The sequence below is a fragment of the Takifugu flavidus genome, chromosome 16 (genome assembly GCF_003711565.1).
Source record: "Takifugu flavidus isolate HTHZ2018 chromosome 16, ASM371156v2, whole genome shotgun sequence".
NCBI lineage: Eukaryota > Metazoa > Chordata > Actinopteri > Tetraodontiformes > Tetraodontidae > Takifugu > Takifugu flavidus.
Window position 1 is genome coordinate 10,529,217 of NC_079535.1, and position 22,778 is coordinate 10,551,994.

Below are 22,778 nucleotides of genomic sequence, written 5' to 3' on the forward strand. Positions count from 1 at the left end.
TGACAGGTGGTGAGCGTGTCATTAGAGGCAAATACAGAGATAAGAAAGTGAAAGGTTGAAGCAAGGGTCAGGGGGAGGTTGAGAAGGGAAAGACAAAACAATAATGAGAGGACAGTTCACCAAAGAGAAAAGGGAAGAGGTTTTCAAGCTCTACAGACTGAGAAGACAGATAACACTGGGGAACACAGTTTTTGTTAAGTTCTGTTAAGGTCTGAGAGCTGTTTGTAACTCATATTTAGGTGCGGAATCCAAAACTGATCTCAGTTTTTCTAGGCTACTGACCTATTGGGAGCTGCACACACCTCTCACCACACTGACTCAACTGATCTTCCTTGACTCAAAATGCCAATTTTTGTTTTAATCAGCATAAAAATCTAAATCAAGAGCACGTTTTTTCGAATTGTTCCCCAGTGCAATTGGATAATTAGAAATTGTTGATGGACAGAGGTCATTTAATAATAGACTAAATCCATCCAGGTGTGTACCAATTCAAGTTGTCTTCCTATGGAGTTTTCTCAGGCTTTCATTTTAAAGCACTGAATGATTTTCCTAATAAAAGTGAGAATAGCTTCCTCTTTATCTCATTTACTGTTCAGGCCAATTTTTATCCACATAAATAGCTACACCCACAGGAACCCGACTACATGAGAACGTTTCAATAAAAGGAGAACAATGCTGCCCTGCAACCAAGCGAGGCAAGTTTAAGACTGTTTATAACAATAGTTCAGTCAACAGGACACTTCCTCTCAGTGCCCTAAAGGTTAATGAAAAGGATATACAAGATGTGCATGGAGCTCTGCATGAAGCTAGTCATCTAAAAAACCAGAGCAGATGTTTAGAGGCTTTGTGGTGCTCCTCGTTAGAAGCCCATAAATGCAGTGGGAAAAAACGCAGCCGGCAAAACACTATAAGTGAGCTTCCGTGCATTAAAAGTTTCACAGGCCGAAGCCTGTTGCCTAGAAAGGACCTTTGTTTTTTTAGGCACAGTTAGGTTAAACATACTTAGCTAATAATGCAACTACAACAGGAGTATTAGAACGCTGAGATTTGCTATATGGTGTAGAACCACAAGTTGCGGTAAACTGCCCACAGGACATAGCTGCACAAAGGAAAATGGGGTAACGCTAGCGTGTTTGCAGCGTGACCTTAGCTGGGTAAGCCGAGAACCATAAAACATACAATGCTCTCTATTCATTTCTTAACCAGTTTTGTTTCTTTTTCCCAAAAGAGTGCCAAATACTCAACACACCCCCATCCCATTCTCCAGCCCCGCCATTATCATGAGCTCTACCCTTCACCCAAACCTATAAATGGACAATATTACAGCAAAGACGCAGAGGTTGACATCATTATCGAGCTCTGCCAAGAGGAATTCCTTCCTTCGCAATCAGCCCACAAATTGTGCTGAATCATTCCCAGTAGAGACCCGGAGTTTAAAACTGGAGCATCTCTGTTTCAAACAGAGCTGACCAAGCTTGTTATTTTACATCTTGAGTTCTGTTGTGTTTTTACATGCAATTTAGGACTGCGGATTTCATGCAATCACTTTGGGTTAGCTTTAAGGTTTGGAAATGTGATATGAGCCGGTGCTTTGTCTGAGGTTCTTGATGTATCTATATTTACAGTGAGCCAGCAACTCAGGCCAGCAACTTTAGTCTGGACAGATGTGAATGATGCCTTGCTCTGGAGCAAACACAGTCTGTTTGTCTCTTCCAAGGATATCACATCTGCTCAACATCCCTGAGCGGATTCTGACTTCCCATTCACAAAAAAATATTAGAAACATGTGGGTCTTACATGTTTTGCCGTTCTCAGACTCAGGTTTTCCCTCCCCAGTAGGGTAAACTGGAACCACGGTGACAGTGTAATCAGTATCCGGCTGCAGGTTCTTCAGCACAGTGTTGTGGGTTCTGCCGGGAACTTGGACCTGGAGAGCAGAGTGACAAAAAGGCATTCGTTATTATGTACAGTTAGAAGAGGAAGCATTCTAATTCTGTTAGTCTGGTTTCAATTTTACCATCTCTTCTGGTCCTCCATCTGTCGGGACGTAGTTGACCTTATACTGGCGCACGTTGCCCTCAGCAGGCTCCCATTTGACATTGAGAGTGCTGGTGGTGGGGTCGGTGACTTGCAAGTTCTTTACACCCCCCAGAGGTTCTATGATAAGGTAAAAGCCGGAGAAAATTAATAAAACAAAAGATATTTTTATTCATCGCATTCAAGTTTATAACCCTCAGTGCAGCACACTATATCACCAGGAACCATTAACAACTGGATAAACGTACTGGTCTTTCCGAGACCGGTCAGGTCCTTGCTGACGCCTTTGGGATAGATGGCAGTCACACCGATGGAGTATTCCGTGTCAGGGGTCAGCTTGGGAAGCAGGATGCTATGTTTCCTTCCACTGACCTGTGTCTAATCGGGGAAAGAAAGTAGTTTATTTCAGTTTGTTGGATGTTGTTATATTGTGTATCTATGGTTATCTGAGCTGTTCTTGTGTTCTTGTCTTTTAAAACCAAATGCGGTTGCTATTACTAAGGAAGCAACAACTCACGCACTTTAAACCTCAGGCACTCTACCCACAATGTAATTTAATCAGCAAAAAAAGAAAATGCTGGCAGTAAAACAGCCTCAAATCTGAATGGAATGTTGGAGCCAGATTAAAGGGTTTGGTCCTTATCAGAGCAGCCATCAGTCTGCAGTGATGTGTGTAAGGATGAACATAAGCATAATTTAGCATGCTTCAGCCCTTCTTTTATGTCTTGTTTGTGGAGGGAGTGAAAACTGTCTGCTAGTGATTTGAAACCAAACATTTGGCTAATTGAGAATAAGAGTTGAAGGGGAGAACTTACAGTCTGGGGTCTGCCTCCAGATGTGGGCACGTAGGTGACGCTGTAGTTTTGGACTGGACCTGGAGCTGGATTCCATCGGGCATTCAAACTGGTTGTGGTTTCATTATACACAACCAAGTTGGTGGCAGGGGCATATGGCACTGGAAAACGTATGTCGACAGAGATAGAACACTTAGAAGCACGTCACTCAATCATTCTGCTGAAGGAACAGTTGTGTTTCCCCAGAGATCTTTGTGGAGTATCATATATATTAAAGGCACAGTCCTTGATAGATTGGCCCTGCAGTGTGTGACTCGAAAGGGCTTGTTTGTGATCAGAAAAATCATTTTATTTATTTTTAGAGGTTTTTGGGGCAAAACAAAGATACTACGACTCAGTTGCATCAAGGATTGTAGCTTTATATATGAAAGACAAAAATGGATTTAGTCTTTGGATGGATGGATGGATGGATGGATGGATGGATGGATGATGGATGGATGGATGGATGGATGGATGGATGGATGGATGGATGGATTCAGCCATCAAAATATCAAAAACCTGTGGACCAGTGCATGCACAGTTCAATTCCTTCTTCAGCCAATCAACCAAGTCAGAACATATTCAACTAAAGCATGGATGGATGGATGGATGGATGGATGGATGAAGGATGGATGGATGATGCAAGGATGGATAGCCACATGAATTGATGGAGGGACGATGAGACAGACACAGACAAAGACAGGACAATCAGCTCTGTCCAGTGTCAGGTGAACCACAGCGTCACTGGAGGGGTGAATGGGTTAAAAGTCTCGCTTGATGATGTCATGAATCATGCTTTCATCGCTTGAGAGAAAAAAGCATCCCCTTGTTTTACCGCAAATGTACTTACATCTGGTAACATCACTCTTGGACACTAGAGAGGCAAAAATAGAAAGGTATAATGGGCATACTAAATATCATTCAGCATATTTAACGCGGTGGAAAAGTGAGCCTATGGTTGATGCCCATCAGAGAAGCTGGCAACTTTAAAAAAACAGGTTTTAGTTCATGGAATTGTCAAGCGAACATCTCACAGCTGGTGTGGTTCCCCTTACATGTTTTCTCTGTGCCCAGCAGATCCTCGCTCTCCGCCTCATCCGGATAGATGGCGGTGACAGACACATCATAGGGTGTGTCAATCTCCAAATTCTCCAGGACGTAGGTGGTCTCATCATTGTTCAGAATTTCCTGATGTGGAAAACAAAGCACAGCTCGTGGGAAGGCCAAAACCGTTGCAACAACAAATATCCCAGCAACTGGTTCAAAAGCCTGCATTTCCCATGTTCCCTCTGCCTCCGCTGGCCATTCAGATGTGCCAAGGCTGTCTCTGTGGGAATCATCAAGGAATACCTGCACAAATGGTTTTTGCTTACATATTGGAAGTTGTTCTCTCCCTTTTTGCTCCAGCCAATGCGGTACAGAGCCACGTCGGGGGCTCCGTGATCCCAGGTGGCTCTGAAACTGGTCTGAGTTACATCTGAGAACTGCAAGTTCTTGGGGGCAGGAACCACATCTACAGAGCAGAGGAAAGGAAGATCAGTGTGATCTCTATCACAGTGCTCAATGGTGTCTTTTAGTTAGGAAAGTTTCCATCCCTACCAGTAATCGCTTCTCCCAGCATTGGCTGAGCAGGTCCCACATCGTAGATCGGAGTAACAGCCAGGGAATACTCAGTCTGTGAGATCAGGTTGTCTAGTTTCTTGCTGGTCACACTTCCATCAACTTCCAGCTATAAAATAATTAAACATGCTTGGTAAATGTGGCAATAAAAAGCAACCCTATATTAACAGTAAAAATTATGAACGTTCCATTTCCTTTTGGTATTCTTTTCCAGCTCATGTCAAACCTGTAGTTTGTAGAACCCAGGAATGTGCACATGAGACTGGAAGGTACAGTATAAAACTGTTACCAGAGGAACGTGGAAACAAACAAACACACAGCAAACAATAAAGTTTGTGTCCAACACCTGCAGTTATAACAGGAAACATCATGCTGGTTTAATTGGACTTTCTATAACGTTCCATCTTCATCTCAGGAAGTCGGAAATTTGAAGGGAATTATTCTGGACGTTTTATTGGCCGCTTTGCACAGCTGTTAACTATAGTTGCTGATCTTTCAAATTTTCAGTTTATGTAAAATATTTTACACTGTTAATTGTATCTGCTACGTGGAAGGAAAATTAGCTGCCCCAGAAGTAATCTATAAGGTCTAACATGACATTTTGTTACTTTCTGGGTTGGATGAGAGAATGATGATAATCACAAAACCTTTCACATATGTGTTTCCATCAGCAGAACTTTGAAGCCTACCTCCTCTCGATTTATGAGTAAGGAAGTAGCAAAAGGCAGGCTGTAGAATTGTCTGAGGTAGCCGCAAAAAGTCCCAAAAGGGGACATGCAACTATAAAATATTGGTCCAATCCCGACATCAGAGCGGGCCTTTAACCCCAGCAAACCCTGTTTGGGTTTCACTGGACTCCAAATCATTCCCCGGTGTCCCCCCAAGCAGCTGCGGTCTCCATTATTGGCGACTCGCCAATATGTGGAGCAATCAGTCAAAAATATGCATAAAAATTCATCATTCATCAACCCTGATGGTTCAAACAGTCCTCCAGGATTGGGCAGAGATCAACAGGAACTCACTTCTTTGGGGTCGCCAGTGTCCGGTTTGTAGGTGATTAAGTATTTCTCTACAGGCCCTGGAGCAGCATCCCAGTCAAGATTCATGGTGCTGTGGGTGACGTCACGAACCCTGAGCTCACCGGCAGGTGGTAGTGGCACTGATGGACAGGGAGATTTGCGTCTGTCAGCCTGCTGAAGGTCAGGTGTCACCAGAAAACAACACATTTGCTTGTCGACCACATACGTGTGACTCCTTGATCGCTCAGGGGTGTGCTTGCTGACTCGCCATACAATGCCAAGACAGAGATCCCGTAGGCTGTGTTGGGGAATAACTTCTCCAGCTGGATATTGGTTTTGTCCTGTCCCATTCTGATCTGTAGGGGGGTCGGGAGCACAGCAGCAACAGGTCAGAGGAAGGACACAGACAAACTCTTTGGATAAAATGCAACATAGCAGCATTCCAGCTTTTTCTCTCTTCGAACAAACCTTTCATTTTCATAGGTGACTGGCGGGATGCCCTTTCATTTAGTCTGATCCCATTTTGATAGAGCGTTGCTTACCTCCTGCTCAACAGTGGGTTGAGTGGCATTAATGGCGTCATAACGCAGTATGTAGCCTGTTGCGCCATCCACCTCCTCCCATCTCACTCGCATGGTGGTGGTGTGTTCATCATACACGTCCATGGATCTCACGGCACTCAGAGGGACTGGTGAGCAAAAGGATATGACATTAATGGCAGAAGAAGATCACTCTCGAGGAGATTAAACCTGCATCATGCAGTAATGACAAAATGTGAGTTAAAAAAAATCCATTGTAAGAAAACCTACGTGTTGTTTCAACTCCTTGAAGAGGCTCGCTGCTCTCTTCATCCACAACTGAAAAGACCTCGACCCCGTACTGTGTGAGGGGGTTGAGGCCCTGGAGAACAACAGTGTTCTCTTCACCATCCACATATACCTGAAACAGATGGTAAAGTTAGATGATAGTACTCACTGAAAGGACTTTGAAAGTGGTATGATGAATTCACAGATCAGCATTTCATCTCAGCAGGTGAATGATAGATGGCACCTGTCTTGTCTGCCCTGTAGGAGAGGTGTACTCCACACGGTACTTGTCTGGTAGATCTTCTGGGGGAGTCCAGGAAGCTCGGAAAGATTGGTGGGTGGCATCGGATGTTACCAAGTTAGTGGGAGCTTCGGGTGGACCTCCTGTTAGATGCATAAAAAGACTGTAAATGTGGCCCCCCCATCAAATCTGTCCACAATTCCATTTTAGCACCAATGCTGGTTGTTACAGCCATTTACACAATAGCGCCTATCGTGACTCTGATGTCACATCCAAGGGGTTTCCCTACAGAATCAAATACCAGCACTTTCATTCCATTAGCACAGCCAGTTTGCTATGCCAAAACAATAGCTCTGCGATATGTCTGGAACGCTTGGCTCATTCTTTGCTTTCTAGTCAGGCCCTCCAAGTTGGGCCAGCTGTGCAGCTGCATGTAGGACTGGAATTTTTCATATTACTAGACTCAAATGTCTATGGCTAGGATGAAGGAGCATTCTGCATTCAAACAAGTCCACTATTCTTCTCTATGCATACGATTGTAAATCTATACATACCTGGTCCCTTGACACTGTTGCACAGGTTGTCTGTAAGATTGTCGACAATGTCCAGCAAGAAAGAGAAGTCAGCTACGTTGTACATGTGAATGCTGTCTGGGTCTGAAGCGATGGACCTCAGCTCATTTTCCTCGGCATTCTTAATACCTGAATGTTAAGGAGCAACTCATTAGCATTTACATTCAATAAATACATTTTTTCAATAAACCCATTTTAAATCAGGAACAAAGCTTCACATACCAACAGCATAGAGCTCAATGTTTTCATTTCGTAAGCTCTGGGCTCTCTGATGAACATCATCCTGAGATTTGCCATCGGTGACCAGCACTCCAATCTTCCTAGCGTTCGGTCGCATCCCGACATTTTCTTTGAAATTATTCTGGAGAATGTAGTTCAGAGCCATGCCTGTAAGGAGAGGATAATGAGCTGGCTAGCAGAAGAGGAAAAGCCACTGCGTTGACTGAGATATGTAAGTACCGGTCATCGTGTTTCCTCCTTTGTAGGGAAGGTTGGCCACAGCTTCTAACAGGGACTTCCTTGTTGGATGAGCATTTAAATGCCATTCAGTCTTTGGGTCGCCACTGTACTGAGCCAGACCTGAAATATACCCCCAAAATAATTGTTACAACAGTTTCCTAAAGCTTGCATTATTGTCATAACACTCCAACAGCGTTGTGGGGTTGTGTGGTACCCACCAACTTGGACCTTGTCGGGGCCAATGTCAAAGACTCCCACCATACGTCCGATGAACGCACGGATGGTCTTAAAGTTAAGGCGTCCGATACTCCAGGAGCCGTCCACCAGCAACACAATGTCGGCCTGTGCCTTGGTCTTGCAAGTCACCTCTGTGAGGGTGAAACATGACCGTGTCAGCAGGATAAAAGGGTCAGACCTCATTCAAGTTCATTCTCAACTGCGGAGCACATAAAATGACGTGCATGGTGAATTGTGATAAGCAGTGTGTTTGTAAGAGGAGAAGAGGTCATCAAAGAGAGGAAGTTCGATAACATCAGTGCATTTTTCAGTGGCACAAAGGAAGCACATTCACTAGAAAGACATAAATCCATCCTTTTTCCCCCCAGGAATTAAAATGATCTTCTTCCTCCGTTGCATGTTGTCCTGTGTCTTCATTTTGGAGGCATGGATCTCTCTCTCTCTCTCTCTCTCTCGTTCTCTCTCTCTCCCAGGAGCAAATGTTACTGCCACACGACATATCAAAGGCATCCGTTTTTACAGTGCCCTGAAGAGCGTCATTTTCAGCTCCAGCTTTCCAAACCACTTTGCGATGACAAGGAAGTCACCTGATCCGTGCCACCTAAAAAAGATCTGCAGGTGCGCACTGGAAAAATGTAACTGTTGATGTTTCCTGCAACTGATAACAGGTTAAATATTTGATTTTCAAATTTGTGGTAAATAGAAATCTCACACATCTAATGTAGACAACAAGACTCTTGTTTTATGTTTGTTAGGTAAAGAAAAATAATATTTGACTTAATGTGGCTGCTGGGTTTGTTGGAAATGCTCCCTGCATATTTGATAAGGGATCAAAGGGAAGGTTTCAGAAGTGTTTTTCCACACCTTTCTGTTCCCCCGAGCTAACCACAGCTGGCAAAAGGTACAGAGAAGGGTTAGCTTCTCTCACCTCTGCAATTTTATCTTTCAGAGCTGTCAACAACAAAAGAGCTGCCTTCTCCTCAGGACAGGGCCTGCAGCCGAGTGGTCAGTCTGACCTTCCAAGCCCCTCCTCACAGCCAACACAACATTTTCCCCTTTTCTCACACTCTAGTCAGTAAAAGAGGGATTTCTAACAGCATAGAGGGCATATATGCATATGTGGGTCAAACCTATGTCCATTAAAAAATCAGAAGCCTAGAACGGCACAAGTAGGGCAGGCGGATGGAAAGGCCATTAGACATGTTCGTCTGTGAGCCTTTGAGGAACGTATTTAGTGAAACCCGTCAGATTTTATGGGGAAGGGGTTTAAAGTGTATTTCACTAAGCAACATTTAACAATGTGCTATAGCCTCCAGTGTTTGACTGAGGAGGCCCAGAGACATAACAGTGACAATGTTTAATAGTGCTCAGATCTAATTCTAACATTTTGGTTGTTCGGCACACAGAGTTTTATCTGATGTATATAACACATGTGGGTTTTATAACAGAATAACGTCACCTGATGGCGGAAATACTGTAGTGTCGGGATCATCAGAGAGAGTGGTGTTCTCTTCTCCAGCCAATGGCAAACTCTCTCCCCCATCAAACATGCCAAACACACTCACTGTGTATTTGGTACCAGCTCTGTGGGCCAGAAGACAAGGAATTTTTATAGCAATTTGGCAAAAAAAAAAATCACAGGGGAAACGATTTCAGCCAGATGACACACCTCAGCTCCTCCAGCACCACAGTGTTGTCATACGGACCAACCAGAAGTTCTCCAAGGTCAATGTCCTCCCCTACAGGATGGAACTGGACCTTGTATCCCTTAACATCACCCGGAGCAGGATCCCAAGTTACACGGAAGCTAGTCCTGGAAGGATCAGAGGTCTGGAGGTTCCTGGGACCTTTATAAGGTGTCACTATAACAAAGGAAGTGAGATTGAATTGGACTTTTACTTGAAAGAACTCTATTGTGTGGCACGTCTGATAGATCGACATACATGTGGTCCCCTCTCCTTCCCTCGCTTTGCCTTCTCCTGAACGGTACACTGGCAGAACAGTGAGGTCATAGGTGGTGAGGGCAGTGAGGCGTCTCAGCACGGTAGAGGTGTTGCCACCAGGCACCTTGGCAGCCAGCTGGCGGCCTCCTGATTTGGGCTTGTAGGTAACACGGTAGTTGAGCACATTTCCAGGTGCTGGTTGCCACGTCACCTTCATGCTTCTCTCTGTCTCCTCAGAGACAACAATCACTTTAGCAGCAGCTGAAACTAGAAGGAAGGAAAAGAGCAAGAACAAAGTTAAACAGGGCAAAATGATGAATGAAAGGTCTGAGGGAAAAATGTAGATTTTGGGCCTTGTTCAGATGGAAATTTGTGCTGAATCTGTGCTGAACTGCCTATGTTTCCAACAGAACCTTTGGAAATATAAGCAGCACGGCTTTCCTGCTGGTAAGCAAACTAAACAGTAACATGCTTGACTACCTAGCAGACTTTCATCTGGATATCTGCTCAGTTTCCACATGCGTGTGGATACAAATCTACCCAAATAACTGCAGGTTCACTCAATTCAGCAGTATATATTAAACAGGCAAAGATTTAAATGACGGATTATGTTTAGCTGGCCATTTCTGGGAGCCAGACACAGATGTCTTGTGAATTTCAGAAAAGCCAAAGTTTCTTTTTTTTCACCTCATTGTGCATCAATAAAGGGTTCCTTATTTTCAAGTGTGAGTTGCCCTCAAAACGGGTTAAGGAAAATATCCAGACCGCTCCACTTCAGAGGGAGGGCTTTTATTAATGGAAAAAAACAGTGCATCCAAGTCCGTCTCGTGTAGCGGACTTCAAAGTGTTTTATGTGGAGCGCAGCTGATAAGTGGGAGCACAGCGAGTGGAGGAGTGAGCAGAGTTAACATTTAAACCTGCAGAGCTGCTTCACAGTGTTTGCTGCGTGTCTTTCATTCTTTCCAGTATGAATAAACATTAATGATGGTTTGGAAAGGTTTTTCAAGAGCACATTTCATTCTCTGCTCGACAAATTGGTGCAAGATTTCCTCACAATGTGCTATTCTCATTGAGGTGCGCCTAATAAGGGAACGATCACCGTCTGGCTATTCATGCTGAACAATATGTTACAATATGTTACGCTTTTTTGTTAATCATTTTCAGGTTGAGAAATATACACAAATGAGCAACCGTAGAAAGCGAGGCGTTACTTACTGTCGGTGGTTTCCTCTCCATTCAGTGGCTGGCCCTCTCCGTGGCCGTAGACAGCGGACACAGACACCTGATAGCGTGTCTCGGGGGTCAGGCCATCCAGAACCACAGCCGTGTTGTCTCCCGGGATTGTCTTTTCTCCAGCCTCTTCTCCGTACAGAGACTTCCACTTGATCCGGTACTGGCGCACGTTACCGGGGGCGGGAACCCATGACACCAGGAAACTGGTGTCGGTGACGTCTCTGGTAGTCAGGTCTCTAGGTGAACCCAGCTCTGTGGACACAGGAAAAGCAACAGGTATTACCACAGAAACACCGACACCACCACACGTCTGTTTCAGGGGTTCTTATCTACAACTGAGACAATAGAGCTCGTGTGACCAGTCCCACACGATGAAACTGTTCATATATCACGCAGATATTGTGCAGGTCTGAGGCTCTGCTTTAACCCCTCAGGATCTGTTTGTCCAGAGTAATTTTCTCCCTTCAGAATCTGCTGGAAAAATCTCTGCAAAACTAATCACAAATCACATCTCTGCTGACAGCGCTTTCATTTTCCATCGAAACAGAGGAAACCCAATCCACGAACGTGCCTTCGCTACAATCGCAGATGTTGAGCTCAGACTGGGAGCCCGTCGTGAAAAGTACTATTTGACATGGACGAGAGGGAATTTTCTGGTGGGTTTCCGTGATGAATGACTAGCGCACGCATGGCTGAGAGGGTCGAGATGTGGTCTCCAGGCTCTGGCTCTGTGCAGCGGGTGTTATGGACCACATCAGGATTTGGCTGCCACCTATTCTCCCACACAACCTCACCCACCCTGATCCTGATTCAAACCCATACATGCCAGCCTCAAACAGCAATATAATCACAGGCGCAGCAGTGGAGCTGGGTGGTTCCTCCAAACCTTATACAACATCTCCAGATGAGATTTAATTAAGTAAAAGCAAAAAAAAAAAAAAAAACAGAGAGAGGGAGAGGAGAGAAGAGGCACCAGATGTGCAATAATGTTGAACACACAGCACAAAAGACAGACATGGCATTTATCTGTCACGCTATGAATGCTTTTCAGCACCCATCTGTTAAAGATGAATTTAAGGCTGACCTGAATAGAAATAACAGTAGCAGTGCTGCCTGTGTGGTTCACACCTTCAGGTATGAGGAGCGAGGGCAAACACCAAAGAAGTGCACTCTTTCACGCGGACAATGAAAACAGTCTGAGTCACATCTAAATAGAGAGCATACACATCCCATCAAAGAGGGTCAACTTTGCCAACATTACAGGCTGAACTTGACTGACTTTTCCATCTGTGTGTGAGCCGAGAGAGCGGGGATCACCAGATAATGACTTCTGCAGGTCACTCCAAACAGCAAAGCACGCATACATGGAACACATGGTGTGCAAAGACACTCACACACTTCTCTTTTCTATTTGACTCCCAGCATGCTGTTCTTTAGCTAAATTCCTGTAACAATTGCCAGAAGGAACAAGATGTGTGCATAAATATATATGAACAAATATTTGTGGAAACACATATGTAATTTCATGTAATGAAACCCTTCTGGATCCACTAATCTTTCTCTATTACACTTTAAAAAGCATGTCAGACTTTAAGGAGAAACATTCCCTTAAATTAAGACCCTGGGTAAAACCAGATCACAAATTCACACCAGTCCGAGCCTCACCCACTTCTCTGGAAAAAAAAAATCCCGCATGACACAGCTGAGGATTGCTGAAGAGAGGGCATGTGCAGGCATAGAAGCTGAAAATATGAGTGGTGCCAGCCAAACAGAGACGAGACATCAGAATCAATTCTTGGGAAGCAAGTTCCTCTGATGTTTTTTTCAACATCTCTTGACTCATTGCATCGCTATTAGGCAAGTGTTTCTTTAAAAAGACGTGTTTACCTCTTGTAGTCCTTCTAAAATTTACTGCAGGAAAGTCATACTTCCTGCAAAATGCTACCTCAGCGCTGGCACCCAGCGCAAGAGTTCCCTAACTTTATTACTCTTAGTTTACCTTGAGCCTCACAGATGAAGCCCTCAGTGTTTATGAGCCAAATGCTCCCCCTCTCTGGCCTTCTACTTCAAACAAGAGCCTGGCACTGCGCGATGTAGCCAAAGGCTTTGGATTTAGAGGGAATCAAACCATGATGTGTCAGTTTCACCTGATGCTGTGTCGTTCTTCACCAAAAAAAAATAAAAAAAACCTGGCACGTGTGATATTTTCTCTGAAACAGTAGGTAGTTAATAATTAATGGACAATGCCCCAAAGACCAAACCCTGTGACCTTTCACTAAAGCTTTCAGATAACCCTTTTCTTCAGACACCCTGCCTGTGCTTGTCCTCAGCCCCACCCTGAAGATGAGCAGACATTACTCTTGGTAACCATACAGACAGTTCAAGCTGCTTTCAAGGTCCTCTTAGAAAACGTGCCGCACATGCTGGGAAAATCTCCCTCTTCAGTAAATAACTGGCCATGTTTGTGTATAATAGCCACATGCTTCTCCATCCTCCTCCTGACTCATATCAGGATGTTTGAATTTTGTCCGTCTCAAGGCTTCTGTGTTGGCGGACATCCACTTCTTGCCACAAGGTACGCCTTTGTGGACTTTTCTCTTCCAGTCTCGCCTACGTGGACTTCACACAGAGGGTCACTGAGTGTCACTCGAAACAATGAGACCGGTGTTGGTGCCGCGCTGACGTCAGCGCCGCGTAAAAGAGACGGGCTCAACAAAATGCTTTGTCATGGAGCTTTTTTCCTGTGGGGGCTCCTATTTTTGATGACAACACAGATCCGATCTGTAGCTATAGACAATGAAGCTCTGTAATCAATGTGGGAATGAGGAGAACTGGGGGAAACACGGCCAACATCTTGTCATGATCAAAATATTTTTATGAAAGCATAGGTGGAGCTTCCCTGGTGCCGCATCACTGCCAGGACAAGAGCAACATGAAGAAAGATGTCAGCTCATGCGAAGTGTTGATTGCTCCACAGGCTCAAACTAATTCATGAGAAAGATTTATCCCATCTTAATTAAGTAAAGATCTAAAATAAATTAGTTAACCATTTTGGTTGTTTTTACAATGGTAAAATAAAATGAGTGAAGGTGTTTTGAAAACATGGGTTGGACAACAGAAGGTTATATATTTGGGTTCTAACGGCCCTATTCTCTTTAATTAACCAGCCATTAGTGGGTGAGGTTGAGAGTTCCAAAAGCATGGGTGGGACATAATACCTTAATTGTTGCCAACCTGCCACCCCGAGGCTAGGCCCTCCCCCAACTTTCTCTTTCTTTCTCTAACAACAGATGCACAAAACTGGTTCCATCAGGGATTGTGTGGGTTGACCCCGATTACCATTTTAAAGCAAACAAACTCGAGTGATATCTCTAGATATAAGAGACTGTCAGCACAGTATATAAGAACTATATATGCCAGTGGGGGTCAACTGATGGTGTTCCCCATCCAGTTCCATTGAATATGTGGCATAAGCCTAACCTTCCCATGTTAAAGGATTAAATCAAATCCCACATTTGTTAAGCACAATCCTTACTCAAGAAAGTTGAGTAAAAAGTAAAAGCTCCACTTCCTCAATTCTACTTTATCATCAGCCTGTGAGAAGAATGTTACCCCAGACAACTGACCTCACTCGAGCACTTTTGATAAACATAGCAAAATATAAACAGTAATAAAAGGCAGTAAAAAATGTGCATGACAGAAACAGGTTTGTCAGCTCAGCAAGGTCCTCTTGCTGAGTCCATGCATTTGTGCTGCAATAAAAACATTCCTACCATGCATCAAAGGCTTCACATCTCCCTTACCTTCTAAAGTGGTTCCAGTGCCAATCAGGGGATCTCCCACCCCTGAAGTGTAGCGAGCGCTGACAAACAGCTCGTACTCGGTGGCTGGCTGGAGGTTCTTCAGCAAAGCCTGGGTGGTATCGCCCTTCACAGTTATCTCGTTCCTGTCCCCCCCCTCGGCAGGCTTGTAGACGATGCTGTACTGGAGGACATTCCCTCTGGCAGGCTGCCAGGCCAGTTTCATTGTGGAAATGGTCTCATCAAACACGCGAAGGTCACGAGGAGAACCGAAGACTGAAAATGAAAAAGAATGAATGGCACGATAGTTGGGATTCACTTGTCTTTGTTTCTAGAAGTCATTCTGGAATAGATTTTCTGGCTCACCTTCCTTGGTGGTGCCGTCGATCTGCATCTCCTGACCCAAGCCTGTTGAATACTCGGCAAACACAGACACTCGGTAGGTCGTGATGGGGAAAAGCTCCTGGAGAACGATGGAAGTCTCGGTTCCAATAGTTTGAGCCTCCAATATTTCCCCAGTACCGCTCAGTGGAACATAGGACAGGCGGTATCTGATGACCGGACCTGGAGCATCTCGCCATGACACTCTGAAACTGTTTGTAGTCTCCTCTGAAACACGTAGGTTTCGTACGGGTCCTTGTTCTGCACAACAAAGAACACATCAGTTTGTAATTATTCTTATTTGGAGTTCTCTCAGAGTACCATTTGAGTTCCAAGCACAAGCCACAGTACCTTCTAAAGTCGTCTCTTCTCCGCTCAATGGGAAACTGTCTCCTTTGTCATACTGAGCGAAGACGTTGACCTCGTAGGCAGTGAGGGGGAAAAGGTGTTGCAGAACCACCGAGGTGGCATCACCAGGCAGTGCAATGGAAATGTAATCGCCAGTGATGTCTTCAGCCTTGCGGTAACGCACCAGATAAGACATGACTTTAGCAGCGGGTGGTGTCCAAGAGGTGCGGAAGCTTCTGGATGTGATCTCAGAGAACTTCAAGTCATTTGGTGGAAGCAGACCTGAAAAAGAGTAACCAGTGGTCTGAATATCTACCATAAGAAGAACACTAAAAGGGATTCATCAAGTAACAAATGAGGGGCAAAAGCATCAACCAAGAAAGAGGTTTGCTGGGGTTGCCAGGAAGCCTCTGAGAATTCAAAACATGGGTCCAACCATGTTTAGCCAACGATTATAAAAGAAAAGCATAAAATGTGAAATGCTACAATGTCAGCGGGGTGTGCTTTGACCTTTATTATCAGGTACTTTTTTTCTGGGTGGGATGATTCCATTACTGGGTGGAACAGCCATGGACGTGCCCTCAGCCTAACCTCTGATTATGAAACCAATTTGCAGCAATCACTTGTGCGGTTAATCTTAGCCATTTGTTGTGCTTTTTATTCCATGACAGTCCTACTGTAAACAGCTAAGTTGCAGAGTGCTTTTGTATACTTGATGTGTTTGTATTTCAATAAAGAGTGTGACAGAATTTACATGCTTTTTGGTTTGTTTTCTACTACTTTCACATATTCTCAGTGTGGCCAACCACTAGAAACCCTAATTGAACCTGGTGGCAATTAGGGTTTTAGGATTTTAGTTTGTATTCTCTCCTTTACTAAATAACATGTCAAAGCTAGCGTCATTTGCCAACAGCTTAGTAACACATGCAGTTATTCAAACCACTGGCTTGACCTTAGGGGGTCAGAAGTTCAAACCTCCTGCTTACTTCTCTTTTTGATGTTGAGGAGCTCCTGCTCGATCCTCAAGCAGATGGACTGTGTCAGCTCTTTGGAAATCCTCTGGAAAGCATCAAAGTCCTCCACCTCAAAGACATGGTTATCAGCTGGGGGGTTAGCGATGGCTTCGAGCTCTGTCCTCACAGCATCCTTCACACCAACGGCAAAGATCTCCACATCAATATTCCTCAAGTTGGTGGCCGCGTCCTTAAAGGAGTCGGATGACTTTCCATCGGTGATCAGGACCATGACACGAGGAACATTCTGTCTTGCTCCACGGGATGCGATAAAAATTTTGTCCTTGACATATTTCATGGCTTTGCCAGTGTTGGTAGAACCTCCGCGGTAAGGGAAAGTACGCACTGCTTTAACAACAGCGTTGATGTCGTGGTGGGTGTTGAGGGCAAACTCAGTGTGGGGATCTCGGCTGTACTGCACCAAGCTAATCTGAACTTTGTTGGGTCCGATGTCAAAGGAATTGACCAGGACCTCAAGGAAGGCGCGGACTTTGGCAAAGTTTTGTAATCCAATACTGTACGAGCCGTCAACCAGGAGGACCACATCAGCCTGCACATCAACTCCAAGAGAGCACTCTGGACAAAAAGACATGAAAGGGTTACTCAAAGCAAAATTTCAGACTGACCTATAATATTCTGGGCATTGTTTATAGTAGTCTATTTTACCTGTCGACACCTTTACCGGCTGGGTCTTTTCCGTCGCGATGATGGGTTCACTAGGAGTGAGTCCTTTGAGGGCAAAGAGACTGATCTCATACACAGTCTCGGGTGAAAGGTCACGGACATTGATAGACGTATGAGTTGGCCCCGTGTAAAGCTCTTGACGCTTCATTCCAGCTAGCATGGGGATGAGGGTGAGCTTATAGCCTGTGACATCACCCAATGAAGGATCCCATGTGACCCTCATTGACTTAGATGCGACTTCTGTGACCTGCAGATTGGATGCTGGCTCCACCACTGATAGGGAGGGTAAAACCAGGGATATTAATCATGACTTTGCCCCTCAAGATATGTTTTCCACAGCCATACGAGTAAGAGTGTTTCCACTTACATTCTTCTCCACTGACCAAAACGCTGAGCTGCTCATCAACACCGGAACACACCTCTCCGATGATCTTCTTTTGCACCTCTTGGATCTGGTCAAAGTTGGGAACGTTGTACACGTGTTTGCTGTGCGGCATTGACGCCATTTCCCTCAGCTCGTCCTCATCTGCCCCTTTGATACCTGAAAAAAAGCAGTCCAGCGCCAAGGTATCAGCATGTGTGTTCTGCACTCTGTGACAGATGTGGTAAATATAAAATATGGATATTCCGATCTGCGGAAAAAGAAATACTTTCCAAGGACAGGCAGACATTTACGTGGGAGAGTAATATTCATCAAAACATACCTAGGACAAATATTTCCACTCCGATGTTCCTAAGCCTTTTAGCATACTCCTCCACAGAGTCCTGGGATTTTCCATCAGTGATGATCATGGCTACCTTAGGAAAGGCTTTTCTGGAGCCACCAGCTTCCGTAAAGATGTTTTGCAGGAGGTAATCAATGGCATCGCCTTAGGCCAAAAAACAACACGCTCGACTTATTAACAGACAGATGTCAATGTCATACTAATTTGACAAAAGCAGAAGCTACACATGTCAATATCGTTCTTGGTGAAAATAGCTTTTGGCAGAAAAGTAAAAGAATAAATTCACAGTAATCTAACACAAACAGCTGTGTTTCGCTATCATCCCATGGAAATAAATCAAAATACCATAGCGAAGTGAATGATAAATACTGGCAGAGTGGAGATTAAAGTATCTTAAAACAGGCTATAATCAGAACAAATTGACGTCTCTGCTCCTTCGGGAAGGTCAAAACATTTTACCTGTCATGGTGTTTCCACCCTTGTAAGGTAGGGAGTTGATGGCTTGGAGCAAGTCTCCTCTTCTGTTGTAACGGGTGAGGGGGAACTCCGTGCGGGTGTCTGTGCTGTACTGAACCACGGCCACCCGGGTCTTGTCCTCGCCAATGTCGAAGGCCCCAGCCAGAGAGGCGATGAAGCTACGGATGTGCTTAAAGTTTTCTCGGCCCACACTCCAGGAACCGTCCACCAGGAAAACTAAGTCGGTGATTGCACTGATGGAACATTCTATGCAGAAAGACAGCAGAGGAGTAAGTTAGCTTAATTCTCCTCCCGGTTAATGATTGGTCGAAAAATCTACACAACAGGAAAAGCGAAAATAAGTCATGCATAGGTCAATGGCAGCGGCAGAGTGGTCTAAAACAATCTTGACATTTAGTTGGAGAGCCCGAAATATTCTCACATCAAAGAAAATATCAGTGGTTACAGTATGCCAGCGAATTCCAGCAGCCCGAGGGAACAATTCAGCACGCTAAACATTTAGAAAAGATTCCACCTGCAGTGCTCGCTGGTAATACTTCCCACACCTCAGTGGTGGAAATCTCTGGAGCTTTTAATGTGTCTCTATTAAAACAATTCTGGAGCCCCGTGTCAGTGGAATTTAATCGCCTTTGCTCAAAGCCTCCCTGACAGATGTGTTTGGTCAGTGTTTCCTGGAGGAATGCTGAAATGGATGAGGACAGTTTGACATGGGACTAAGATGTGCCGTCCCTGCTGCATTTCTGAACACTTTAAAGGGCAGCCGGTGTGTCTGGAGTTCTGTTTATATTACGCAGTGAAGTTTTCTACTGTGGGTTTATAGGACGGGTGGCGATGGCCTTGTCGGTGACGTAAGTCATGTGACAACACGGCGGCGTGATGAATTATAATTGTGTAGGTAATTAATGAATTTGCTGACAAAGAAGAATATGACACTGGATGGATGGATGGATGGATGGATGGATGGATGGATGGATGGATGGATGGATGGATGGATGAGTGGGTGGATGGATGGATGGATGGATGGATGGATGGATGGATGGATGGATGGATGGATGGATGGATGGATGGATGGATGGATGGATGGATGGATGGATGGATGGTGTCATTAGACTCCATAGATGGGTATCAAAAAATGGTCCGGTAGCCTAACTAGGCGCACTTTCCTGGTGGAAAGGCAGAAAACTGTGCCAACAGCAACGGTTCTGCTCAGTGGAGCAGCATCTTGGGTGGCACAATCCATGCGTCACCGCCTGATACTCCCTCCACCCCACGACAGAAACCAGAACCATTCCATTCCCGTCCCTTTTTCTCTTCAAGCGTCAACTGGTTTGTGTTGTGTTTGGCGTTATGTTCACAGTCGGACACTCCCTCCCCCCCATCAACAGCACCACCACCTCCACCCCTACAGAAACAGAGTACGGCCCGTTCAGTTCCTGGCTGTCACCAGGATAAACATACTTACTGACGGTGTCTGTCGGCCTCCGGACTCGATCGCTGCTGTTCCCGGACTGGACTGAAACACAGGAAGCACATGGTGAGTGATCACCACACGCCAGCACCTCTGCCTCTCAGCAGGGGGTGGGAGGGTTCACGGTGAAAAATAGAAACGTCAACATATACCAAACGTGTACTTACTGGTTAGCTGTCCAAAGATGGGAATGCTCTCCTCCGACCCATCGAAAGAGTTTATAGACACCGAGTAGTCCAAGTCAGGTGTCAGGTCAGTGATGGAGGTCACAGAGGTATAAGCGTCAAGGGTAAAGTCTCTAACTGCTTCATCTGGAGGAATTGAACAGGAAAAGTTGAGATGGATCATGGGTGGAGATATTTTTTGGACATATTTCCCTGGATCGTACTGACCTGAATCGGATACGACCTGTATTCTGAAGCCCTGTATCCTCGCCGAGGGTCTCCTCCAAGACATTTCCACTGAGTTTTCATTTAGAATTTTAAATCTCAAGTCCGAGGGGGGCTCCACTGCAGAGGAGAAGGACACTGCGTTAAATCCCAGCAGAGACGGGGGCGAATATTTCTGATCAAACGGGAGTACGTGAGATTTTCATTCAGGCATTCACAAAGGGTCCCAACAACAAACACTTCAGGGCTGAAGTGGACGTTCCTTCATTGTTGTTGGGGGACAGACACACGGACGCTGTGGCCCGTTTGTGAGGATGACAAGAACAAATGAGAACAAAATAAAAGGTGCAAAGGGGGGGGCCATTTTGGAGGGAAAATGGCCTTTGTTTGAGTTGCTGGATCCAACTCAAGCGTCGGTAACATGTGCGCAGCATCAGTCCGCCGCAGTGCAAACAGCGAGTGGGCCGTCACCATGCTGAGAGCAGCCGCTCTAACACATGCCCCCGACCACACGCTAGGCTGCTCTCATCAAAGGACGGGTCGCAGCTTCACAAATACACAACCGCGGCTTCATACACAAGTTACCGATTATACAATGGAAGCGGAGTTGCCGTGTGATTGCTGACTCGTGAGAAAATTGGAAACCATATGTTATATATACGTCGTATATAAACATATTTCAAAGAGGAGAGATCGGCGTGTTGTTTATGTGGTTAAAATATGAGTGGCACACATCCATTGCAAACCATTTAAAAAAGAAATACACAACTGGTGACCGCAGACACTTGTGTACTTTTTCATACGAGACACACAGAATGAATGTAAACGCTGGAAAGGCCTTTCAGGTGGACCAGAGCAGAGAAGGTGTGTACATTGATATAAATACAGGAAGACAAACACACGGCGCGAGACGCGCGCTCTGACACTCATGCATGGTGTACATGAGAAAGTTGTTTGGCTCAACAACTTTGACCGATCGGACGGTGTTTTCCATGTACAGTGGGGACCACACAGACGGTTGACAAGCGTATTTTAGAATGATATTCTTTTCTTGAGGGTGGCGGTTAGTCGAAGGGAAGAAGGGGGGAGGGTTAATAGGTGGGTTGCTGGTTTAAATTTAGTCCGTTCCGCATGGACGGATCGCTTCAAACTGTCTCAAACTTCCATTTGATGTGTCCTAATGTGAGTTGTTAGTCTGTTTCCTGATTAAATCTTTTAGCATTGCGATGTGTCATGCTAGTTTCTTCAGAGATAATCGCGACTTTAAAGTGATCAAATTAGCTGGGATGCACTGATCCACGACAGTAAATCAGACTCATAACTGTCAGAGAGGTTAAACTCAATGGCCTAAGGGCCTTAACGCCAGACGGTTGTTATGCATATCACCATAGCGATGACTCAAGGGGACTCAGCATGCACTTTAGAGCCTGGAATGAATGGTGAGTACAAAAGAAGGCAGAATATCATTGGAGAATACGCTCCGAGTAGGATGCCATAGCTCGGGACACACTGAACGCACAGATGACAAACAGGAGCCCATGAAATGCAAACTGGGATTGGAGGATCACCAACCTGGCGCATCGACCCATGGGGGGGCCCCCCACGGACTGCATTCATTTCTCCTGCGCGTACTCCTCTCAGCCACCAAACGGTGAGAGGTTAGGGAGCGTGTGGATCACAAAATTCCGGTTTTTAAAGGCGGCTGCTGGCTGCGGTTACGTTTTAACGGCGCTAGCACATTGTTTCGTTTTGCTGGGTTCGACCAAATGTCCTGCTGGTTTCCAGGAACAATGGCGGATCTGTCTGCTTCCTACAGCCCCAGCGTGTTTAGACTCTGTGGTTTCCCTCGCTACACGGACGTGGGCCCCATCAGTTCCTAATAAAGGACGCCCCTGGCCTGGTGGCAGACGGAGGCCGGCTACTGTTCCGCCGGTAACCTCGCTTCCCAGCCAGACCGCCGTCCTGGCCCGAGCTCTCGTCGGAGGAGAGAACCAGCAGAGGCAGGACGAAGGCCAACATAATCCCACAACATGTGCTGACATTAAACGTTACCGCATATTAACTTTCCGTTTATTTTGCAGTTCAGCATTTTTTTTTTACTTTTATTTTTTTTGCAAATTCCCGAAAAAATAAGTTCTAGAATGGCTCTTTGTCTGGGTGCTGTCTGAGGACTAATTGACGATTCTCGGATTTCAGCTTTCCATTCGGTTGGAGATATGTGAGACCGGACGATTAAACCCGCTCCCTTCTGCCAGAGAGCTTTCAGACGGGAGGGGGGGAGCTTTCCATACCATATTTCCCCTTATTTGAGACCAAATGTAAGCAGAGGAAATCGCTCTGAGTCATTTACAGTCACAATGACTGAGAGATCTGGAGCTCAGACCCGATTGAACAGCCATTAAAACCAACTTAACTCCGTTTTAACCCATTTCCACGTCAACTCTAAAGACTGAAAATGACACTTAAACTGAAGGTGGTTTAAAGTCGATGTGT

General features: G+C 45.2%; 1 protein-coding gene across 4 annotated transcripts in view; it reads right to left on the reverse strand.

Moving 5' to 3' along the window:
- The window catches only part of col12a1a (collagen, type XII, alpha 1a), a 55,532-nt gene that overhangs the window by 31,055 nt on the left and 1,699 nt on the right, over positions 1–22,778 (reverse strand). For 3 of the 4 annotated variants that reach the window (XM_057058770.1, XM_057058767.1, XM_057058769.1), the window contains exons 3-34: positions 20,289–20,405; positions 20,064–20,207; positions 19,891–19,941; positions 18,411–18,674; positions 17,931–18,095; positions 17,594–17,767; positions 17,209–17,499; positions 16,516–17,118; positions 15,533–15,811; positions 15,167–15,442; positions 14,804–15,076; positions 10,983–11,252; positions 9,768–10,034; positions 9,494–9,686; positions 9,284–9,408; positions 7,806–7,955; positions 7,588–7,707; positions 7,351–7,515; positions 7,111–7,257; positions 6,560–6,699; positions 6,319–6,448; positions 6,052–6,197; positions 5,736–5,865; positions 5,513–5,649; positions 4,470–4,599; positions 4,244–4,383; positions 3,926–4,058; positions 3,721–3,744; positions 2,853–2,992; positions 2,286–2,415; positions 2,018–2,157; positions 1,798–1,927 (exon numbers count right to left, since the gene is read on the reverse strand). In XM_057058770.1, coding sequence (XP_056914750.1) covers positions 1,798–1,927; positions 2,018–2,157; positions 2,286–2,415; positions 2,853–2,992; positions 3,721–3,744; positions 3,926–4,058; positions 4,244–4,383; positions 4,470–4,599; positions 5,513–5,649; positions 5,736–5,865; positions 6,052–6,197; positions 6,319–6,448; positions 6,560–6,699; positions 7,111–7,257; positions 7,351–7,515; positions 7,588–7,707; positions 7,806–7,955; positions 9,284–9,408; positions 9,494–9,686; positions 9,768–10,034; positions 10,983–11,252; positions 14,804–15,076; positions 15,167–15,442; positions 15,533–15,811; positions 16,516–17,118; positions 17,209–17,499; positions 17,594–17,767; positions 17,931–18,095; positions 18,411–18,674; positions 19,891–19,941; positions 20,064–20,207; positions 20,289–20,405 — 5,724 coding nt within the window. The remainder of the gene's footprint in view (positions 1–1,797; positions 1,928–2,017; positions 2,158–2,285; positions 2,416–2,852; positions 2,993–3,720; positions 3,745–3,925; positions 4,059–4,243; positions 4,384–4,469; positions 4,600–5,512; positions 5,650–5,735; positions 5,866–6,051; positions 6,198–6,318; positions 6,449–6,559; positions 6,700–7,110; positions 7,258–7,350; positions 7,516–7,587; positions 7,708–7,805; positions 7,956–9,283; positions 9,409–9,493; positions 9,687–9,767; positions 10,035–10,982; positions 11,253–14,803; positions 15,077–15,166; positions 15,443–15,532; positions 15,812–16,515; positions 17,119–17,208; positions 17,500–17,593; positions 17,768–17,930; positions 18,096–18,410; positions 18,675–19,890; positions 19,942–20,063; positions 20,208–20,288; positions 20,406–22,778) is intronic. The other variant, XM_057058768.1, reaches the window with a different exon arrangement.